The 24,213-nt window shown below is 45.9% G+C and overlaps 2 protein-coding genes across 10 annotated transcripts in view; one reads left to right on the forward strand and one right to left on the reverse strand.

The window, feature by feature from the left end:
• Nucleotides 1-12,369, reverse strand: part of ESYT2 (extended synaptotagmin 2) — an 82,304-nt gene extending 69,935 nt beyond the window's left edge. Inside the window, exon 1 of one of the 4 annotated variants that reach the window (XM_045496363.1) lies at nt 11,935-12,369. In XM_045496363.1, the coding sequence (XP_045352319.1) occupies nt 11,935-12,246 (312 nt within the window). In that variant the 5' untranslated portion in view covers nt 12,247-12,369. The remainder of the gene's footprint in view (nt 1-11,934) is intronic. The other 3 variants (XM_045496364.1, XM_045496361.1, XM_045496362.1) reach the window with 3 other exon arrangements.
• A 9,708-nt stretch (nt 12,370-22,077) lies between these two features.
• Nucleotides 22,078-24,213, forward strand: part of DYNC2I1 (dynein 2 intermediate chain 1) — a 68,060-nt gene continuing 65,924 nt past the window's right edge. For 4 of the 6 annotated variants that reach the window (XM_045496358.1, XM_045496355.1, XM_045496356.1 and 1 more), the window contains exon 1: nt 22,101-22,225. In XM_045496358.1, coding sequence (XP_045352314.1) covers nt 22,211-22,225 — 15 coding nt within the window. In that variant the 5' untranslated portion in view covers nt 22,101-22,210. Of the gene's footprint in view, nt 22,226-24,213 lie in introns of all 6 variants that reach the window. The other 2 variants (XM_045496354.1, XM_045496359.1) reach the window with 2 other exon arrangements.

Consider the following 24,213-nt stretch of genomic DNA (forward strand, 5'->3'; position numbering starts at 1 on the left):
CATTTTTAGGAAATATTCAGAACAGGGAAATCGGAGACAGAAGCAGTGGCTGCATAGGTGGGGGGACAGTGATGTAAATGTTTTGGGATCAGACAGAAGTGATAGGTGCACAACACTGTGAAGGAACTAAATGACACCGAATTATACATTTTTTAAAAGTTAATTTTGTTATTTGAATTTTATTGCAATCAAAATAAAGATAGGAATTATCAAGCCAGGAAAAACAAGGAGGAACCTTAGATACATATTGCTAAAGTGAAAGAGGCCAATCTAAAAAGGCCACATACGATATAATCCCAACCATCTGGCATTCTGGAGAAAGCAAAACAACAATAAAAAGATCAGTAACCACCTGGGGGTTTGGGAGAGGGAGGGAAAAACAGAGGGATTTTTAAGGTACAGGAGTTTTTCCGGCAGTGACTCCTAATGTAAAGTATGGATTTTAGGTAAATGAATCAACAGTTTCAGTAACTGTAACAAATATGCCACACCAATATCCTGGCTCCCAAGTATCCGGACATAGGTAGTGTTGTCAGCTCAGTAATGTCCCCCCCCCCCCTCCCGCCGCAAAGATATATATGACGCAATCCCTAGAACCTGTGAATGTTGCCTTATGTGGCAAAAAAAGGACTTCCAGACGCGACAAATTAGGGATCCTAAATCGGGGAGAGTATCCTAGATAATCCAGGTGGGCCCTAACGCAATCATAGCATCCTTCCAGAAGGCAATGTGATGATGGAAACAGCTGCTGGCTTTGAAGGCAGACAGGGGGCCACGAGCTCAGGAATGCAGCCCTAGAAGCTGGGAGCACAGCCCTGCTGACCCTTCGTCTCAGCCCATAGGGACTTGTGGCTTCCAGGCTTGTGGAAGATAAATTTGTGTTGTTTTAAACCACCAAGTCTGCAGTTATTTGTTATCGTGATGCCAGTGCAGGCAGCAAGCAAAGATGGGCTGTAACCCTTTCCCTCCTGCTCCGTTCACTATGAAATTACTATCTATAGGTGATTCCTTTTAAACTACTTCATATGCATAACAAGATTCACTCCTTTATTTCCCCCAATGTGAAACAGCAAGCTGACTCAAGCTATTACATAAAATCAACACTTTGTATTAAGTACTGGATAGATTTCATGATCTTTACATACATGAAAAAATAACTAGAAATTATATTGTCATTTACTGTTTGGATTACATTTGGGCTTTTCCTTTAAAAAACCCAGTACTCAGGGGTACCTGAGTGGCTCAGTCGGTTAAGCGTCCAACTTCGGCTCAGGTCATGATCTTGGCAGTTTGTGGGTTCAAGCCCCGCATCTGGCTCCGTGCTGACAGCTCAGAGCCTGGAGCCTGCTTCAGATTCCGTGTCTCACTCTCTGCCCCTTGCCGGCTAACACTCAGTCTCTCTCAAAAAATAAATAAACATTAAAAAATAATAACAAAGAAAAATAAAAACCCAGTACTCAGGTAGTTAGTTAGAAATTGTTAACAGATCTTATGTACTCACTGCTGGGCATTTAAATATTTATAGCACAAATGAAATACATTAACAAACTCAGTAGGCAATTCACTTCAAATATTTACAATGGCAACATGGGCATTATGTAACAATTTATAAGCTGAGTGTAGAAAGTCCTAAGAAGACAAGCAATTGGTAGTTCACTGTTCCAAAAATTCACTAGATTTACCGAGTAAACTGTATAGAAATGCATTCTGCAAGACGCTATAGTGGAATATAAAAAGCCTTGTCTTCTAAGTCCTATGCTACACACAAGTACACCACAAAGCAGATTTAATTAAATGCTTTAACAAATACGTAAGTAAAGTTCAGGAAGAAAACAGAAGATAAGAGTATTACTCTGATCAATAATTTTAGCAATTCGATGCTGGTATCTCAGAATATGAGCAGCATAAATGAAAACCAGTACACCACATACTCCAGTGCAGTATTTATGGGATGAAGCAAGTTGGACATTCTCTTGTCACATCACTGGATTTATCTTGTACAGTTCTACCTTATTTTGGGAAACCTAAAACATCACCCCCGAGATGCAAACAGAAGGAAATAACGCCACAGATAATACCGGTTAAATTAAACTATTAATTTAGTTTAATTAACAAACTAAATTAATAATTCTGGGTCACTCCTGACCCAGAATAGGAGTGCATTTTCGAATCCCCACTTTGGTCACTAACCAGCACGGTTTCACCAGAGGAAGGAAAGGAGTGCTAGAATGAACAAAGATTCCAAGATGACACTTCAGAATGGAACTATAGTATACACTGCATCAGGGCAGCTGCGGAAGGAGGGAAAATTAATCTTGTCCTCAGGATAGTATTTAAGGAAGCAGCAGCAAGGATGAGGGTTAATAACATAGGTTCCTGGGCTATCATTTTAGGGATATACAGAAGACAGAAATTATAAGTAGCACTTCTGACCGTGAATAATAACAAAGCATTAAGGTAGATAAACTCCTAGCAACAAAACCAACAAACCGCAGTGTAACAGAAACAAAGAGAAACTCCAGGTCCCCTCTGCCCTCTTCTAGCTGACGTGGGGGAGAAGGTGGTAAGGTGGGTAAGTGGCCCGGCAGCAGGAAACTGGCAGCAACACCAGGGCTTCTAAAAGGGAGCATCAATCACTCAGATCACTAACTCAAGGGCAAAGGCGCCGCTGGCCGCCACTGCCCTGCCAGGGCCAGCATGGCCCTCGGTCTTTCCTCATTCCAGCCTCATAACCACATCATGGGTTTTTGTTTCATGGCTCATTTCAATGTGTATCTAATGATGAGGAAACTAAGGTTCTAAAAGGTGTGACTGACTTCCCCAAGTGCACAGGGTCGGGAGGGGACTGGACTCAGACGGGAACCCAGAGCTACCAGGTCCAGAGCCTGCTTCTCCAGTGTGCACCTAAGCCACAATGCCATCACAAGGGAGACCGGTGCCATGAGGGCAGCCCATTCATCTGCCAGTGGCACACACCAGTCAGTGACCGAGGGCTGCCAGACTAACACTGGTCACATGGCTAATGACACAAAGTCAATGACAATCCAGCAAGTCTCAGCAATCTCCAAGGAGCCATCATGACACTGTACTACGTGAAACCACTAATCCAGTTTAAAATATTCCTCCTGTTAACAAACTTTACTATCCCAACACAGCACAGAGAAAGAAAAGCTAGTTAAGCTGAGACCCGCCCCCCCCCCATGCCCAGAGAATGCTTTTTTTCTGAAGGTTATTCACATAAGAGGGGATCTGGATGAATCAACTGTGCATTTGAACATCAACATCATTCAAAAATAAACACTGCCCTCCAAAGTCAGACTTTTGTCTATAAAATTATCGTGCTACTCTCATGAGTTCAAAAACAGTTCATATTCTGGAACATATCTGGTAAATAGCTCAAGCAAATAATGTTTCAGAACCTGAAAAGAGCAGAATATTAAATACATCTCAAATTCTAGTTTTATTTTCTCAGCATGTAATATCTAACAATCTTGAATCCAGAATTTATCAAATACCATCTAAATACAACACAGCATCCCCGTAAAATAGGTAATACTGCAATAACCAAAGACGTATTTCGAATAATGACATGATGTCCACAATGTAATGCTCAATGAAAGAGGATACAACACATACACGTATATCCATATACATCAGAGATTCAGAAAGTCATCAAGAAGTTAGTAACGGTCCTCACTAGTTTGCAGGATGCAGGTGACTTTTTCCTCCTTACTCTTCTCCAAAGATTGAAATGTTCTACAGTGAGGATGCCTTCTTCTATTAGAAAGATTATATGTTTATGAGAAACAAAGAAAAACATAATTGTGTATTCGTTAAAAATGGGCAAGAGAGGCACCTGGGTGGCTCAGTCGGCTGAGTGTCCAAGTCTTGATTTCTGCTCAGGTCATGATCTCACAATCCGTGGGTTCGAGCTCCACGTCAGGCTCTGTGCTGAGTGTGCAGCCTGCTTGGGATTCTCTCTTTCCCTCTCTCTGCCCCTCCCCTGCTTACATTCTCTCCGTATCTCCCCCAAAATAAATAAACTTAAAAAAAATAGGTAAGAGGAACTTCACTTAGTGATTGAGCAAACAAAAAGAACTTCGAGTTCAACTACAATGACAGTTTTGCAAATAATAAAAAGGAAAACACAGTGTGAACTGTCGGATTAATATTTCCACACTTGCCATTTGCGTGGCTGTCACCAATTCCCACATGTAGTCACCAGGACAGCACTGCTCCTGACACACAGAGTGCACTCAACATGTGTGCTGTTACTTTGCTCAGATGCTCTGGTCTGCACACCCTGCTGCAATCCATGTGGGTTGCAGAGGTGTCCACCCTGAGTGGTCATAAAACTGCCTTTTGCAAAGCAGGCAAAGTCAGTAGAGCATAAAATTGGAAGTACAAGCATAGCTAGATCAACAAACCCTAAATAAAGTTTTAGTCCTCATCAATCAAATCTTTGATTTTATTAAAGACTCTAGATGTTACCTTAGTAAATGTACAAGATGTTCTCAATGGCATAATTTTTTTAAAAAATGATCATAACACCCCACCAACAGAAAGACCTGAGAAAGGTCTGCCTTTCCTTTTTCCATACAAACTTAAGAGTCAAGAAAAGTTAAATCCTAAACCACATTTTCCTGAACAAATGATTTTTAGTATGGCTCATCATAAAGAGAAAAATTTGCAATAACAATCCCATTCAAGGTTGTAATTTTCCATCAACTACTATTATGGGTGATTTGGAATTATGAGTGATATTTTTAATATTTTTTCCTGGATTAAGGAAACGAGTACCTATTACTTTCACTGAAAAAAAAAACAAACTACAAATGCATACTATGACTAAAACTAGGATCACATATACACCTGTATTCTTACCAATGGGTATATTCTTGAGTTTCTAAGGCCTGTCTTACTCACGTTTGTTTCTAGCACCTTAGCAGGAGCCCTGGAACATAAGTGTTGGTTGAAGTTAATAAATGAATCCATACAGGCTCGTTTCTAATCCCCAGGCATAAATCAAGCTACTTCCTTAAAATGTAATCTCTAGGAAAAATTCACAAAAATAAAAGGGTTTCCTTAAAAAAATAGGACTTTTTTAATGCAAGAAAAATAAATGAAAAAGGTCAGTGACAGGGAGAAACAGCACAACAAAACTCACAAAGAAAACATGTTTAATGGAAAAGTGATGGCACACAAAAGAAACCACTGATACTGTTTACGTAAGAACTGTGCCCCACCCAACTCCAAAAGAACACAAGGTGACTCATTACTTAAGCACAACAAGACCGTTAGAGAGAATGGTCTATTCAAGGAAGGTGGGCTGCACTTCCAGCTCCCTCCAGGTAAAGTGCTCAACAACCCAACAATAATCTTGGCTTGTTTTTCTGGCAGCTGAAGCAAGAAGAGAATTCCATGCCACTGCACAAGAGCTTCCATTTTCTGATCTCACAAGCTTAATTCTGAATACATCACTATCTCCCCTTCCTCCAATGCCAAAACACTCTGAGTCTCAAGAGCAGAATTTATGTTTATGCCTAGCACAGGCTCCCTGTGAACTGGGAGATCTGCCCTGAGAACAGGGGACCCCGGCTGGAGCACATCTACTCCTCACCCCTGAACCCACAGCAACTGATGAGCCTCTACTGCCTTCCATCACCTTCCCGTACAGCTCCCTCCAGATGGGACAGTCCAGGTGGGCTCTGACGTTCCCACCACAGGATATGCCTGATTTCCCACTTGGGCACTGTTATCTTGCTGTTCCCACAGAATATAATGCCATGCCCTCTATTCTTAAATGTCCATAAATATGTCTATACGCATGTCTATATGCACCACTAAGCATGGCACTGGGGCCATCACATCCTGCCTCCTATCTACCCAAAAGATAGCACACACATAAAGGCGAGATGACCTCTTATATTTCTGCATATAATAGGTCCTCAGATCTTTAAAAAAAATTTTTTTTAACTTTATTGATTTATTTTTGAGATAGAGACAGAGTGTGAGTGTGGAAGGGGCAGAGAGAGAGAGGGAGACAGAATCCGAAGCAGGCTTCAGGCTCTGAGCTGTCAGCGTGGCCCGATGCGGGGCTCCAACTCACGAACTGTGAGATCATGACCTGAGCCAAAGTCAGATACCCAACCGACTGAGCCACCCAGGTGCCCCCAGATCCTTAAATGGATAAAAGGAAATTCACCTGAGGCAGCACTGTGTCATGGATCTAAAAAAGGTAATGATTTAGCAAAATATAATAAAACGCAAAAGACCACAAAAAAATACATTCTAAAATCATGCTATGATAAAATGAATCTAATATACAACAAACCATTCTATACCCTAAAAGTCTTAAACATACATAAGTATGTATCAATACCTTGAATCAAAGGAGTTTAGAACAACAGAAAACCACACATTTAAGCTATTTATATCTTTTTTTTTTTTTAATTTTTTTTTCAACGTTTATTTATTTTTGGGACAGAGAGAGACAGAGCATGAACGGGGGAGGGGCAGAGAGAGAGGGAGACACAGAATCGGAAACAGGCTCCAGGCTCTGAGCCATCAGCCCAGAGCCCGACGCGGGGCTCGAACTCACGGACCGCGAGATCGTGACCTGGCTGAAGTCGGACGCTTAACCGACTGCGCCACCCAGGCGCCCCAAGCTATTTATATCTTTGAAAGATGACTTCTATGTCATTCAATCAGAATTTATTTAGACATTCTGGTACCAACGTTTACAGTAACATTAGGGTCAAGGTAAGAACATTTACCTCCCTAGTTATCATTCTTAAGCCTACACTGTTCATCAAATATTCTCTAAAAATGCCTCCAAATTTAAGTTGGAACAATAATTTTTACAGCTGCAACAGTTTTACACTATATTGCACACCTGAAACTGATGTAACACTGTATGTTAACTAGAGTGGAATTAAAAAAACTGAATAAAATGTAAAAAAGAGTCACAACACAGTTTTTCGTCGGAATTCCACAAGCAAGGACGTATGTATGGCTTACTCTGTATTGTAACTAATTTTCTTTTTCACTTATTTTTAAAAGTTCATTTTTTTGAAAGAGTATGTGAACAGGGGAGCGTGGCAGAGGGAGAGAGAGAACCCCACAGGCTCTATACCGCCAGCAGTGTGAAAAATCTAAATTATTTAGATAAATAGAGGCTTGAACCCACAAACTGTGAGATCATGACCTGAGCTGAAGTCAGACACTCAACCGACTGAGCCATGCAGACACCCCTATTTTTTTTTTTTTACCATAGAGAGAGACAGTGTGTGTACAAGAGAGAGCAGGGGAGGGACAAAGGGAGAATCTTAAGCAGACTCCACGCTCAGCACACAGCCTGACTCTGGGATCCTACAACCCTGGGATCATGACATGAGCAGAAATCAAGAGTCAGATGCTTAACAGACTGAGCCACCCAGGTGCCCCTGATACTCTTTAATAGCACTACTGAGATATGCACACACCACGCTGATATAGGAAACAAAGGCAAATGAAAAATTAAATTTCCTTACTGACTACAGCCCATTGACAAGTCCTTGAAACAGGCAGAGTGACATTCCTCTAGGAATTCAATGATGACACTTCGCTAAGGGCAAAAGGTTATCTTAGCAGACTCCCCAGGATCCTGTAAGCCTACTCTAACATAGAAAAATTCCTTTGGAAACCTCTTTTATCACCACCTTCCCCACCCCCCCCCCCCAAGATACATGTTGGCAATCAGCCTCCAAGCTCATATGGCCCAATGATGTACATCCGAAGGGTTTCAAGACTGAGTTTTTACTAACAGTAATAAATGACCTTTTCCTAACAGCAGCTAGCCCCTCAAGGTCCTGAAAACCTGTTTCCAAAATACCTCAGAGACTATCCCTAACCCCCTCCCAACCTGATGGTATATACTTAGTCACTCTTCATAACCCCAGTGTAGCTCTTTCTGCCCACAGGTCCTGTCCCTGTGTTTTAAAAAAACAAAAACAACCCCCCCCCAAAAAAAACCCCACCTTTTGCACCAAAGACATTTCAAGAATTCTTTCTTGGCCATCAGCTCCAGACACCTTTCCCCACCACTCTAAAAACCACATCAATACCATTTGCTCATTTAAAGTATACAATTCGGGGTGCCTAGGTGGTTCAGGTCGTGATCTCACAGTTGTGGGTTAGAGCCCCAAATTGGGCTCGCTGCTGTCACTGTGGAGCAAATTAGGATCCTCTGTCCTCCTCTCTCGCCTGCACTCTCTCAAAAATTAAAATATTCAAAGTGTACAATTCAATGGTTTTTAGCATATTCACAATGTCTGTGATATTATTCGAAGTTAAATGCTGTGACCAATGTAGAGATCATGAAAACCTCCAGAAAAGACATGTTCACTAGGCCTAACAAGAACAGTATAGTTTTTCAAAACTGGTTCTTTGCAGGAGATCTGTATTTTATAAATATACTTAACACAATGTTAATATACTCCATATATTTCTAATTCCTATATTTATTCCTAGTTCAGTCCTAGCTCTAGATTCTCCCATCTCACAATGTAAAGTGAAACTAATATTAGTCTAAAACAGAAGTATTATTAAAACCAGAGCATACAAGTTGATGAATGCATATACCTTAAATTTAAATCCATTATTTAGTTTCAACTAAAAAGATATTATTGCTTTATGTGTGCCACACTTGGGGCATTCTGTTCCCACTTGATGAAGCATTTAGTCCACATACTCAGAGCAAAGCAGTGTGCACAGTCCTCCTCTGTGAACAGCAGTGCCAGTATAAATTAAAAAACCCAAAGCAGCATCGCATCCCCATCACAGCCATCAGGAGGGCTCTAACATCTTTTCAAAGCACATAATCACTCTAGGATCTAAGTGCAACCACAGTTTAAAATAGCTCAACTGTTGTTCCTGAATTAGCTACATGGACTATTTTGTTACAAATCTTCACCAAATTTTATTAAAGTCAAGGATTAACACCGAGAGTAAAAACAAATACTTGCCGTTCCTTCACATGAGACCAAAGTGTCTTCTTTTCTCTTGTTCGTTTGATCCTTGGCCTGTATGTATTCAGCTCTGGCTAGAGATCAACTCTGGACTTCCCAGAACTATGGGAAGCTGACACGACAGCTCTCCCCCCAAAAAGCCTAACAAGGAAGCCCAGTGCTTTAAATCTCAAGTACCAAAGTATGAAAGTAATAAAAGACCAAGTGTCAAAAGAGTTAAGTAGTACTGTATGTGATAGATTTGGGTCTCTCTCTCTCTTTTTTTTAATGCTTATTTACTTTTCACACACACACAGACACACAACAAAATGAGAACGGGCCAGGGGCAGAGAGAGCGGGACACACAGAATCCGAAGAAGGCTCCAGGCTCTGCACTGACATCAGTCCGCCCAATGTGGGGCTTGAACTCAGGAACTGTGAGATCATGACCTGAGCAGAAGTTGGACGCTGAGATGACTGAGCCCCCCAGGCTTTCTGTTTGCAGCCATACAATCAGCATGTACTGGCAGCTTACTGTAAAAGCAGGAAAGGGGCAGACTTCACCCTACCAAGTTCTAATATTTCAAATAAATACAAATAGCAGTGGAAAACTGTCTTTACTCAACTCTATAAAATCTCTTCAAGAATATTCTTTACCTGTGGTCTTATTTTATAGGACCCAACTAACACAGGGTAGACACACACCACCATGACAAAAGGCCAGTCTTTGATCCATCAACTCAAACTTTTCCCTTTTTATGGGAAAAAAGAGTGAATAATAATAACATGGCTTATATAAAAAGCTGTAGGACCAAAGTCTTACAGGATTATCACGTGTTAATTGAGAGCCATTTTGCATATCCTTAATGACAAACGGTATATATTTTTCTTTTTTACTCAAAGTAGTCATATCTCATTTTCCATATCCAGTATAAATTGTTACTTTACAGATAAAAATGGTCGGTGAATGTATCCACAAGTGAGGTTAGGAAGTGATTACCACATTAGTTCATGTTTTCCTAGGATTCCACCCGGCTATGAATCATAGTTGTCAATGACACACCATGAAAACACGTACAGATAAATCCTATTCAAAGCAAGATACCGCTCCAAAGTTCAGAAGCCCAAGAACCAGAGTATGTACAGTAAAAGTATTACTAATATAGATATCATGACTTTCCTTAGACAAAGTTTCTTGTTGATCTGCTCCCTAGCTGTAGCAGAAAAGCAGGCACACTTCCGGACAGTGTGATTCACTGGTTTTATTATGACAATAACGGAGGGGTATTACAATATCTCTCTCAAACCCCAGACTCCTAATGCTTTTCTTGGATATGATCACCGTGAAATTTTACGTTAATCCAGAAATTTTCTAAGCAGCACAGGCATGTTTAAGTGGGGGGGGGGGGGGGGGGAGGTGCACAAATACAAATTTGGAATAAACAAGTGAAAAGCTATGGAGAAAACGTAAATTCTATGAGATGAACATCGTGCTTCATCAGTTGGAGTCACAAAGGAAAAACCCAAGAAAAGAATCTCTGGCTAATCACCCTATTCTGTTTAAAAAAAAAAAAAAAAAAAAGGAATTTGTCCTGTCCTTCAACATGGTATTTTTTCATTTGCTACGTGAAACCAGTGTGCATTTCACAAGGATTTTTACAGGCAAATTTGGTATTAGCCATTCCTGTTAATTTCAGCCCGGATCATGCCGCTTTTCGGTACCGTCCCTACTCTGTTTTAGCTCCTTTGCGACCTCCTCTAGCTTGCTGTAGCATCGACACAGATGCCACTTACGAGCCCTGCATTTCCAAAGTGCTTTCCAGGCCCGGTCACTGACTTCTCTGCCACACCTCCCTCGCCCTCCCCGCTCGCTTCAAGCTAAACGCAGTGATTCTGGGTCTCCAACATACGATCGGACCACACAGTCACCGAGTATTGACAGAACGTTCAATCCCAAAGGTCCCCGACTAGGAGGCTCTCTGTTTGTCATCCCAAGGCAGTGTCCGTCGGGCTCCGGGCGGCCTGGGTCACACGCTGCATGCCTGACTCCCCACGTGTCTTAGGACTGGAAACAGCGCTCATTCTCCAAGCCCTTTTCTCCTCTGAAGGAAAAGTGACCCTTCTGAATTTCACCGGCGGGCCATATTCACGCCCAGTTTACACCGAGCCTCATGCGAACGTCATTTAAAAACGAGCACCGTTTCCTGCCGTCAGGACTGGGACAGCAACTCGCGGGTAACACAGAATCAGGGCGTGACGAGAAGAGGACACCCACCGCACTAGTTCCCTTGCCGCAGAAATAAATTATGCGGACGACTGCCGGACGTAAAAATAAAATAATCAATATCATGACTCTTGCTCTTAGCACTAAAGCTCCCCACCCCCCCTCCCAAATTCACTTCGGCATCCAGTTCACCCTACGCGAGTCTGACGTTACTCGAGAAAAAAACGAAACACACTTTCAGTTATCTTAACAACAGCAGATCTTCCGGAGGGCCTTCCGGCTCCCCTGTGCCAGGAACGATCAAGAAAGGACACTCTCCCCGGAGCAGGAAAAACCAACTTCTCCAGGAGCACGGGAGAGCCGCCGGGCTCCAGGCCGCGGCGCCGCCGCCCAGAGCGCACATTCCAGAGCTCGCCGAGGTTAGGGCCCGGCTCCCGCGGCGCAGCCACCTCAGGAAAGCACGCCACGCACTTCAGCCGTGCAGCTCCGCGCGGGACTGGGGGCGCGGACCGGGACATGGGGCTGGGAGGGACGCGGCCGGGCGGGTGCGGCGACAGTGGCGAGGACGCCTGACAGGTACCGGGGGGGGGCGGGGAGCCGGGCGGCGGTCAGGCTCGGAGCCCGCGGAAACCGACGGCGGGGCGGACCAGTGGCCCCGGGCGGTGCGGAGCCGGGGTCCCGGCGGGCACCCGACCCCGGCCCGGGCGGGGAGCCGGCACTCACCCAGGCCGGCAGGTCGCAGGCGCGCACCCCCAGGCGCACGGCGCGCTCCTCGTCCTCCAGCAGCGCCAGCGCGCGGCACAGGCGGGTCGCCTTGAGGCCGCGGCTCCTCCGGCACCACACGAGCAGCCCGAGAGCCAGCAGCACCCAGCTGAAGCTCAGGCCCAGGTAGCCCAGCGCGTACACCGGCAGCAGCAGCGCGAAGCTGCGCGCCAGCTGCGCCAGCAGCCCCGCTACGTCCACGCTCAGCGCCGCGCCCGGGGACTCGGCCCGGGCAGCGCCCGCCTCGGGGCCGCGGTCCCCGGCGCCGCTCATCGCGCAGCGCTCGCGTCCCTTCCCCGCCGCGGCGCCTCAGCCCGCGCACCAGCGCCCCTCTGAGGGGGCCGCGCCGCCGCTACCGCCCGCCCGCGCTTCCGCCCGCGGGCGGCGTACGACGCAAGCACGCAAGTTGGGCGGGGAGGCGGCCGGCCGCGGCCCTGGGTCACCACGCGGGGTGGGCGGGGGCTGACGGGTGACGTCATCATGCGGGCAAGACCTGAGGCTGGAGTGGGCGGGGTCAACGTGAACGTCACCGCGCGAGTTGGGCGCCACCGCGGCGGCCGGGCGAGGCCCTGGACCCGAGCCACGGACTCGCTGTGGGTGGGCGGGGCCGGGCTGCTACCTCATCGCGGGGGCGGGCGGGCGCCGTAGGAGGCGGGAGTGGGTGGGGCTGGCACGGAAAACACACTGGGCGTGCGGGGCGCCGCTGAGACGGCGTGGCGCGTCGTCACGTGGGTGGGTGGGGTGCCGCTGTGGCGGCAGGGCGCGGGCCTGCATCCAGGGCGCGTACCTACGCTGCGTGAGCGGGACCTACCCGCTTACGCTTCCGCAAGGGCGGGTAGGTGCGTGACCGCGCGGGGAGGCTGTGGCCCGGCCGGGCGCGCAGTGGCCGCGTGACCTTGGGGGGCATTCTCTGGAAGGCTTTTGTGGAACGAGAAGTGCACGTTCCAGCGTGTGTCTTACACTCGCCCACTTTCCGGAAGTTCCTGTTTAATACACTTGTAAGATGTTAAAAAAAGCCAAGCGCACTTCTGATCGTTGACGTTCTGGTCGTGCCGGTAACGCCACAGCGTGAGGATGCTTCTCTGGAAATCTCCCAGCTGTTCTAGAGCTGTGAAAAATGCAACAGGGGAGGTCTGGTTTTTGTGTATGTAAAATGAAGAGTTTTGGCTTCAATATGTGCCCGAGGTGAATCCAAGCACCTGCACTCCCTTTTATTTTTTTGAAGTTTAGTGATTTATTTTGAGAGAGCGCACGGGAGCAGAGGAAGGGCAGAGAGACAGGGAGAGAATCGCAAGCTGGCTGCACACTGTCCGCGGAGAGCCCGCCCCGGGGCTCCAGCTCTCAAACCTTGAGGTCACTACCGGAGCGGAAACCCTGAGCCTGTTCCTGACGGACTGAGCCCCACCCCTCTGCCCCCTAGCGCCTGGGCTCCTAAGTAGAATGCTTTGTCGTTTCCTTGAAAAATGGTGACCTCCTGCTCACTCCCTGCTTATTTACAGAGAGAGGGAGCGCGTGACGGGGGGAGAGGAGCAGAGGGAGTGGGAGAAAAATCTTAAGCAAGCTCCATGGTCAGCGCAAAGCGGGTCGGGGCCCAATCCCACGACCCTGGGATCATGACCTGAGTCCAAGAGTGGGACGCTTAACCAACTGAGCCACCCAGGCGCCCCCAGACTCCCTGCTTAAAGTACTAGTTTAGACCCCACTTGCGACTCCTGAGGAGAAACCACGGCCCTTGGTTACTTTATTTTCCAGTAAACTCAATCAGGGTAATTCCTAGTTAAGCGTTTTTGAGCATATGGAGTTCCAAGGAAATTTTAATTCCATTTATAACAACAAAGCTAGTTTTTTCCCTCTTCCTCTTCAAATCTTTGTGACTGGTGACCTTGATCGTTTTCAGGAAGGGCAGGGACTTCACTGATGAGAAATAGAGCACACCTACATGTTTTTAAGCTTTTGATTCAATGTGTACCTCATGTGACAAGTTCTTCCCTGCCATATGGCAAGGGTTCTGGAATAATACCTCGATAACTCTGTCGCTGCAGGGTCAAACCGTGGTGTCTTCAGGACAAAAACCTTGACAGACCGCTTTGTGGTGCAGATAAGAGAGTAAAAGCCATAAAGGCAAAGAGGACTGCCAACCGAAGGCTAAACTGCCACCACAGCTCCGTTAGACACCCCAAATCAAAGATCCGCTGCCAACTGGAGCTTTTTGAGTGGGGGGAAGCATTTGCACGCATTCATGGCTTTGCCGCAGTCTCATTAACAATTCAACTTTCAGTTCCATGAGGGCAACCACCGTATTTACTATGTTTATCATTCTATTTCCAGGCTAGCACAGTGCCTGGAAGAGCAGGTACTGAATGAATAAACAACACGTCTCTTTGCCCCTTATCTTCAGGTCCGAATGGAATTACGTATGCATGTGTGTGTGTGTGCGTGTGTGTGTGTGTGTGTGTGTGTGTGTGTGTGTGTGGCCATGGAGATACGTAAATATATCTCATTTCAGAAACATTGCTCTAAGGTCTGGAACAGTCAGCTTTGGGCAAGGGCACTAAATCAAGCAAGGGACAAAGTGGTTTTCCGTTTCTTGCCCTTCACCAAAGTACATTGTTGTAAATATACAAAATAACAAGTCTCAAACCTTTTCCTCTGCAACAGCTAAATGTTCTAATGCCACCTCTCCCTCAAGACTGTTATAAGCTTATGACAGGTAATTACATTGTTAACATAGTAAGGGGCTGAGCTTTTCTGTCCTATGGTCTTCCCTCTAAAAAGCTGTAGGACCATAAAGAATTGAGTGGACATTCGCAATAGATTATTTGACCTGAGCAGCTTAGGGATGTAAAATGCGCTGAAGAGAAGTGTCCAGGCTGCACACCAATCAACCTCCCAGCCTCAGTTGCCTTCCTTCATGACCCCATTGAACTTCTGGCCACTTGCACACCAGCAAGGCAGAGTGCATCTCATTCTGTATGGAAGCTAGTAACAGACCCAGCTCGGTTCTTAGGTTTTTGCTAGTATCTTTAACCCCCTTGGTTTCCTGGGATCTGTTCATGTTACCCGCTTCCTTACCTTCTGTGCCGATACTCCTCCAATGAAAGGCACTGCTTTCTCAGAGGAAAGAAGAACCTCATTGTGACTGATTTGGTAAAAAACGGTAAAGTTCCAGCCTCTGCCCTCAACTTTTCCAGTTTCAGAGAAAAGTGCTGCCTCCTGTATTTAAGTTCAATCCGTTCTGCTTTGTTTCACATCCCCTCTCACCTCGGTCTGGGCCTTATCAACTATCCTGTCTGCCTGTTCTAACTCTTCCTGTCCTCGCTCCTTCCCTATCACCTCTACATAAGTTTCACTGTAGAGGATGGGAGCACATTTTGCCTCTCTCCCTTTCATACAGCTAACCGGGACTCTTTTTGCCCACGCTCACCAAGACTCCTATTCCTGTCTCAGAGATGCTCCTGTGGTGACACAGCCACACATTCTTTACTATCCGAGCCACCTGAGTACATTTCTGTGTCATGCAACCAGAAGAATCAGAAAGGGCTTGGTCCTTTCTTGCTTACCCAGATGATTATAGACCGGTAGCCCTTGAATCCTGCCCTCTTTAAAATTTCCACAGAGACTTACTCTCCCCACCACGGAGAGTTGGTGGGGGTTACTCTCCCCACCACGGAGGAGGCAGTGGCAAGTAGATTCTTCAGCCTGGTTATATTAGCAAATAGATGCATACATTGACGATAATGAAAGTCAGCTTTCTTGCTGTTGGAGAAGATCTTACAAGCATGGAAACGGAGAGGCCAGAAAGAGCCTTGATGTGATGGATTGGACTCGGAGAAGGTATGAACTCATGTGTTTTGATACATATGTATAAAGAGGCCTAAAAATATTTTCTATTTTGGGGCACCTGGGTGGGTCAGTTGGTTAAGTGTCTGACTTCGGCTCAGGTCATGATCTCACAGTTCATGGGTTCGAGCCCTGCGTCGGGCTCTGTGCTGACAGCTCAGAGCCTGGAGCCTGCTTCGGATTCTGCATCTCCCTCTCTCTCTCCCCTCCCCTGCTTGTTCTCTCTCCCTCTCTCTCTCTTAAAAATAAATAAACATTAAAAATTAAAAAAAAGTATATCTTCTATTTCTGTCTGCTGAGAGTGTCCAGAAGCAATGGTACCCCAGTACCAATAAGCACAAGTAACTCCCACATCTTGGCTTCTAAATACTATTCTCCAATAAAAGGAACCAGAGATCTCTGGAGAAATAGTTGACTTCAGGGCTGGAGCAGTGAAAATACAAGATAAGCCTGGAATATTTTGTTGTGCCAGGAGGTAAGAAAATGCTCAAAGAATCAGGTAATGTCAAAGGACATGGGAGGCAACTTGAAGGGCTCTTGCTGATTAAGTCTGGGACTATCTGAGCAGCAAAATCAAGGATGATATTGGCAGATTACAAGCCAGGGAGTAAAATAGGAACCCATGAGCCCACACTGATGTAGATGAATGAGCGAGTGATGAAGGCACAAAAAAATAAGTCACTGGAGTCAAAGAAATGGAAAATCCCCACTTAGCAGTCATTGTAGCATAAGAGTGAGTTATCAACGGAGGCTAAGGATGGTAGGTGAGGTTTGATAAGGAATAATACCAGAATACTTTCTACAAGATACTTACCAATTTAAGGGAAAGAGGAGCACAGCAGCATTTCTGGGACATTTTGCCAGAGAGCTTGAGAAAGCTTGACCCGAGTATAGGGACTCGGGGGACAGATGCCATGTAGGGTCCCCATGTTCTCACTGAGGAATCAATTATTCCAGATTGCAAGAGACTGAAGAGCCACAACAACCACATGCAACGTGTGTTCCTGTGTGGGATCTGGGCTTTGGGGACAATCTGTGGAACAAAGGGGTCTGTCGTTTGGACAGTAGAGTTGTATCCATGTTGACTTCCTGACTGGAGGGAGGGTTGTGGAGCGGAGGCTGTCCCTGTTTTGGGGAAACAAACACTGGAGTGTTTCGGAGTGATGAGTAACCATACCCGAAGTTCTTTGTCAAAGAATTCAGGACAAGTCTAATGATCACAAGTAAGTGTGTGTGTAGACAGGTAAATAACAGCTGGGTGACAGACAAGTGGAGCACGTGCTATGTGGTTCGTGGTGGGAATCTGGGCAACGAATGGAGTGCTGTGTACTTGCATATTTTCTCTAAGTTTGAAATTAATTTGAGAGTCATTTTTTAAAGTCCGTGTTTCGATCAAATGGCCAATTCAAAATGCGGATTTGATTGAGTCTTTTCTGCGCTTGGTTTCCTTTGCTCCTATTCATGACAAACAGAGCTTGCCACACTTGACCCTCCTTCTTGCCTTGCCTCCCGACCTAGGGTCTGCACTGCTGCTCATCCCTGCCATACCCCGCTGTCACCTGTCTGTGCCTGTATACCTGCTGTTCTCTGAGTCCAGACTACCCTTCTCTCTCTGTCCATATGCAAAACTCCAGTTCATCTTTCAAAAAACAATTTGTATATCTCCACCTCTGGGAAAAATTTTGTGATATTTCCCTCCTCATGTTAATCCTGTCTGTACCTTATGCTCACGATTACACTTTTCTGCTGTATACCGCTCAGCCCTTAGGAGCCTGGAAGCAGCTCTGTGCATGTGACGGGGAGCCCTGATATTCTTGGGGGAAGTCCAAATGAGGTGGTACATATTAGAACCCGCAACTGAAGCCATCTATCAAGTCACGAGCCCCATGTTGGTTTCTGTCGCCATTGAAGATGATATTTGCGTGGCCTCACTGGGTCCTCCGCTCAGGTCTCATGAGGTGAAACCAAGTGTTGGCTGAGCTGTGGCCTCCTCTGGAGACCTTCAGCTGAGACGCCTCCCAAGTTCATTCAGGGTGTTGGCAGATTTCAGTTCATTGCAGCTGTAGGGCTCAAGTCCCTGATTTCTGCCAGCTGGCAGCCAGGAGTCACCTTCGATGTCTCCCACTTGCCCCTCCTTCGACCCCTCCTAGTGTGGTAGTTTGCTTCTTCTTCCAGGACAGTAGGAGTGTTTCTCAGATGTATCACCTTCTTTGGAAGTCAGGCCCACTCACGAAAACCTCCCTTTTGACCAATTAGTCAGCTGATCAGTAACCTGACCATAGGAGTAGATCCCATCACATTTACAGGTTCTGCTCACACTCAGGAAGAGAGAGAGTTAAACAAGAGCATGGATGCCAGGGACTGGAATCCGAGACCAGAGTTCTGCCTACCGCAATCTCTTCATTGATGCAAGTGCTCCAATTACGGCTTCATACGGTAGCAGACAATGTATAGATTTATGAAAGAAGGTTCTAATTTTGGTATCCCACCTATTTCCATCTGCCCTAAATGCTTATAATTTAGGTGCTAACATATAACAATAATAAACTTGTTAATAACTAACACCGTGGGCTTAGTTTGCCACAGGCGGTGTTCTGGGTACTTTGCACAATTGCTCATGTAATCCTCACGACTGCTCTACAGAGTTAGGCACCTTATAATACCCATTTTACTGAAGAGCTAACTGAGGCATAGGTAGTAAAATAAACTGCCCAGGTTCACACAGCCAGTGAGAGGCTGATCAGACTTCTCACTAGCACATTAGCACATAAATGAACTCACAGGTAGGTTTTGTATCATACCCACATACACAGACGTTACAGTGACACCAAATTTAGCTGACCTGGAAAACCAATGAGTTTGGGACAGGAAAGTTCTTGACTTCTGTAACAAAGTTGCTTATAACTGAAGAAATGTTTTGTTTTTATCATAACCTGGAATTACAAGTTGGTTTACAGTCTAGTGAGGGAGATGGACACATGTGTTCAAATTCTAGAAAAGTGGATGCAGTAGAACTGTAACAAACCATTTGGACCGAGTGTGAGCAGGGGAGGATCTGTGCAGGGTTGCTGCAGTGAAGGCTCCAGGGGCATTGAGGCGAAGCTGGCTGGGGAAAGGGGCAGAAAAGCAGCTTTGTGCACTGAGGCTTCACAGTATGCAGAGCCCCACAAAGCCCACTCCTGGCTTCCACTCATCTCTAGCCCACCTTTCCTTCAGCATTCTGGTCCTAATTTTAATGACTTACCATTGCCCAACAATGCTTTAAATCTTCACGTCATGCCATTCAAGGCCCCTCACCACCTGGCCATGTTCCCTTTCCAACCTCCTCTCTGACCATCTCACGCCACCCCATGCCCCCTGCCACCCCCACACATACCTTTGCTAGCGACCTGGTCCGCTCCACACCGAGGCCGCTCGCCACATGGGGCTCTGAGCACGTGAAATGTGGCTAGTCTGAACGGACGTGTGCTGTAAGTGTAAAATATACACTGGGTTTTGAAGACAGTGTAAGAAAAATGTAAAATAACATTTAAATACATATGATAAAATGATAGCATTTTGTATGTATTGGGTTAAATACATTATTAACTTTGATTTCACCTCTTTCTTTTGCTGGATAATGTTTTATGTGGCTCACATTCTAGTTCTACTGGACAGCACTGTTACAGGTACCGTTTCTATATTTCCCAGAAGCCTCCAAAGCCTTCTTCTCTTTGTGCTTGTCCCCATATTTGTGTTCCCCTCAAGATGTTCTTTCCCAGCCTCTCTTCCTGGGAAGTTGTGCCCTTCCCAACCTCAGTCCTTTCTTCCAGCCAGCCAGCTGTCAGCTCCTCGCTCACTGCCTTTTAGCAGTAGCTCTCATGGGTTCATATTATCTAACAGCTGTTTGTTTGTCCTCGCAGTCACCAATCACCAGCTCCTAGAGGTCCAGAGAGTGTTCACGTAGCTTTCTATCCCTAGCCCTCTGTCACTTCCCAGGTCATCAAGTGAATTTAGGAAGGCATCTATTGAATGAACACAATAAAAGAAAGATTATATGAAAGGTAACTGCTCGTCCAATGAGTTACGTAGAAAATGATTATTTTTAGGAAGTCTGAGGAGAGAAAGACTGTTTTCGCTCCCGCTGTAGCCCCTTATTCGGCAAATGCGGTGGGGAGAGTGTGAGAGAGGAGACAACATTCGCCAAGCCTGTGAATATGGTGCATCTGGGGAGCTCTCGGTCATTGTTTGCTGATGAAGGAGTGTAGTCCGGAAAGAGAGCCAAGGCGGAGATGGAAGCAGGGAGTGAGCTGCAAAGGGAGCTGCGGGGAAATAAGGGGCAGAGTCCACACAGGATTATCGTGAGTCTGGTTTCACCTGGGGGGTGACGGAGAAGGGCTTAAGGGCCACATCCAGGTCGGTCGTGCGGCGTGCACGACTTTGTCTAATGCTGTGGCTGTGACTTTATCCTGATGTTCAACAGAATCTGAAGCTGTTCCAGAGTCAGCTGTGTTCTTGGCTTACAGAGAGTGACACAGTGGTTAAGAGAATGGACTTTGGCATCTGACTATCCACCAGCCTGGCTTTGTGAATTCAGTCAAGTCAGTTAACCTTTGTGGCCTTCAGTCTCCTCATCGGACAAACGGTAACATGCCTACCTCACGGGGATGCCACGAGAATTAAGTGAATGGTGAAATGGAAAGTTTTAGTTTGGTGCCTCACTCAGAGCAATTCCTAAATATATCATTGGTACCACTGAGACCGCCTTTCCCACCTTCCTTTTGTGTTATGTTCTTCCTAAGTGCTAATGAGTGAAAATGAAAAAGGTAGTAGTGATATGCCCAGACCAGAGTACAATTAAATAGAAAAGGCTTTTGGGAGCTGTTATAAATTTCTCTAAGGCAAAAAGCCTGGCAAACGGCTGGAACAAAGTAGATAGATCCATAAAACTGTAAGCTGGTTCCTAACAGTATGTGGTTCAATAATACGACATCTGCTAAACAAATTTTGTATTTACGGGAAAGCATGATATCACAAGCACAGACTATTAATAACATGCTCACTGAGGTAGCATGATTTGAGAGCGTTGTGTGCATGAAAACATGAGTGGAATCTTTTCTTTCTTTTTTAAAAACTGTTTTATTATTTCTGAGAGACAGAGACAGAGCATGAGCAGGGGAGGGGCAGAGAGGGAGGGAGACACAGAATCCAAAGCAGGCTCCAGGCTCTGAGCTGTCAGCACAGAGCCCAATGTGGGGCTTGAACTCACAAACTGTGAGATCATGACCTGTCAGCCACTTAACCCACTGAGCCACTCAGGTGCCCCAGGTGGAATCCTTTCTTAGTTACATTTGCATACTAAACAAATCCAGAACAGTTTGCGAAAGCACAGCTAAACCTCAGTTATAACCTGCATCACCGGAATTGGACCATCCCTCTTCAGTCTTGAATGTTTAAGATCGGCTCTTATAGTAAGTGTCAAAGAAAATAAGTCTGATAAAATAAGTCTGAGATGAAGAATATTTGTCTTAATGTTTCAGTTCTTGTCCCTTGTCTTTTATAAAAAACCATTCTTTCAACAATTACATTTTCAAATACTTTATGATTCCGAGTATCTTACAGGCTGTGTAATATCAAATGATATATATGGGAAAATAATTTCTAAGGTGCAAAACCTTCATACACAGATGAAAAGCTCTTCTCTAATCTGTACATTTGCTAAGTCGAATTTCGGGGTGCTTAATTTTCTTGCTTTTAAGAGGTGGGACGTGAGATTGCTTCCTGATGCAGTTTCAGGACCCGAGAAATACCGCCCTCCAGGCACCTGGTCGGTGGGCTCTGAGGATAAAAGACCCCAGAAGATTGAGTTTAGCCGGTTAAGCCGCAGTCGGCTCAGCAGCCATGCCTCAGTTTCCTCGTTGTAGCTCCGGATGTCCAGTGACCCGGCTCAGCTCCAGTCCTCCCAGCCTGGCCGGGGGGTCAGCCCAGTTTAGTCCCCGCGCCAAGGCCCGCGCCCCCTCACCCAACCGGACGCTGACCAGGCAGGGGACCCCGGCTTCGGCCCCTTCCTTAACGCATCACCGGGCGAGGCCCGGGTTGCAGGGGCGGGGGGTGGGGTGGGGAGTGGACGTCAGACGGGCCAGCGATCGCTCGGCCCTCTGCTGCTTCTGCCTGTCAGTTGCTAGGCGCCGGGGAGGCACAGGCGCTCCGGGAACGACCGCGGGGCGTTCTGGGATAGCGGTGGCCCGGCGCTCTTCTGCTCGTGCCTGCCAAGCGCTAGGGGCCGGAAGAGCGCAAGCACGCTAGAAGCAGGCGCGCGGCATGCCGGGACGGCGGTCGTTCGGCGCTCGGTTGCTCGCGCCTGCCAGTTGCTAGGAGCCGGGGACGCCGGCCCCGCAGCCGCGGCCTGCGAGCGGCGATGGAGCCCGGGAAGGTGGGTGCGAGCGGGAGGCTCGCGGGGCAGGTCCCGGGGTCGCCCGTGGGCCCGGAGCGCACGGTTGTCGGCGTCCCGGCCTCCCTCCCGCCGCGGTCGCGTCGCGTGTTGGGTGTTGTAGGAGTTGGTCCAGGGCGGGCTGTGGCAGGGTGTGCGCGTCGTCGGGAGCCAGGTGGTGGCGTGGACGGATGGAAGTACAGAGCTGTGGACTCTTGAGTGATGGGACGGTGTTGCTCTGCGGAGGGGTCACCCCCTCTTCCTCTGACCTGCGTTGCGCCCAGCTTCCGAGGGCGGGAATGCAGTGAAGTGGCTGGAGTTTGAATTCTGGCTTCTCTACTTCCTTGCATGATGTCTAGAAAATGACTTAACAGGTCTTATTTTGTAGTTCATAAAGTTGGGACATTAATAATAGAAACTTCATAGGTGTTTATGAGGAGTCAATGGGATTTTGTAATAAAAGTGCTTAGAAAGGTGCTTAAAACAGTGTAACTAACACTCGGTAAATTTTATTTTTCTCGTGTATTGATTCTTGAACAGTAAAAGATGAGGGTTTAGTTTGCATGCATTTCTTACTTTTCCTTCTTTCTCTTATTTTTGTTTTTTCCTTTATCATTTACTTCTGCAATGTTAACTAATATGCTTTAAAATTTTTGTTTAATGTTTATCTTTATTTTTGAGACAGAGAGAGAGAGAGAGAGACAGACAGACAGACAGACAGCAAAAGCGGGGGAGAGGCAGAGAGAGAGGGAGACACAGAATCGGAAGCAGGCTCCAGGCTCTGAGCTGTCAACACAGAGCCCGACTCAGGGCTCGAACTGGTCAACTGGGAGATCATGACCTGAGCTGAAGTCGGAGGCTCAACCGACTGAGCCACCCAGGCACCCCTTAACTAGTATTCTTTATATCTATTTTGTGTTATGTCAACTTTAGATAGTATCTTTTAACTTTCCATTGGTTAGGAAGTTAGTATCCTATGCTACCCTCCATCTATTTTAAAGTCCACCAACTTCCTGACCCCTGTCATCTTCCATACCATTCTCTTATATTTTCATAAGTCATTCTTAACCTACATTCTCTGATTTGTTTGTAGGTTGATTTTGAAACAGAAAACCAATCCACACTGTAATACATGATTAATACATGAGTAGTATTTACTGTAGAACTTAGTAATGTGAATGAACCAACAGAGAAAATGCAGTCGTGTATCCCTCAACTCCTGCTGCTCAAGGAACTATGTTCCTGGCATCAGAGTCACTAGATCATATTTTCTTACTTTCAATTAATTGTACCACACGTAGTTTACTTCATATTTGGAGCAGGTCTTTCTTAAATGGTTCTTTGGTTTTCCTGTAATTTGTATTTGCCTTCTCTTTGGCAAAAAAGAACATATCCCCTTTTTCTTAACCTTACCACTTACATATTTTAGCTTATTAATCAGTCATATTATCTGTTTAATAAAATCTGCTTTAAAAGATTCTTCCCAGAGTTCTCTGACTTCTGTTCTAATCACGGCTAATTTTTTTCTAGACCTTTTTAGAGCTATTGTCTGGGAATTTCTTTTATGTGTAATTCTGGGTTAGGTCTACTGTTTTTTTGGATCCAGTGTCATCAGCTTTCTTGAAATCCCCCTTTCTCCCCTGGAGTAAATCCTCAACTACCTTTTTAAATGAGAGTATGTAGGAAGAAAGTCTTTAGTATACTGATACGCTTGTTTGAGACTTTAGCCTAGCATAGAATTCTAGGATCAGAATTCATTTCCCTGGGACTTTGAAGGCATTCTGCTTTCATCTTCTAGCAACCAGTTTGGCTGATGAGATATTTTTGTAAGTAACATTTTCTTTCTTTCCAGAAGATTTAGGATATTTGTGGTGTTCTGAACATATATGGCAATGTGTTTATTGTGGGTCTTTTTTTCATTCATTATTTTTGACATTTGATTTTCCCTTTCAGAATGAAAACTCAGGTCTACCTTTACTTCTAGGACACTT

The sequence above is a fragment of the Leopardus geoffroyi genome, chromosome A2, assembly GCF_018350155.1.
Source record: "Leopardus geoffroyi isolate Oge1 chromosome A2, O.geoffroyi_Oge1_pat1.0, whole genome shotgun sequence".
Classification (NCBI taxonomy): Eukaryota; Metazoa; Chordata; class Mammalia; order Carnivora; family Felidae; genus Leopardus; species Leopardus geoffroyi.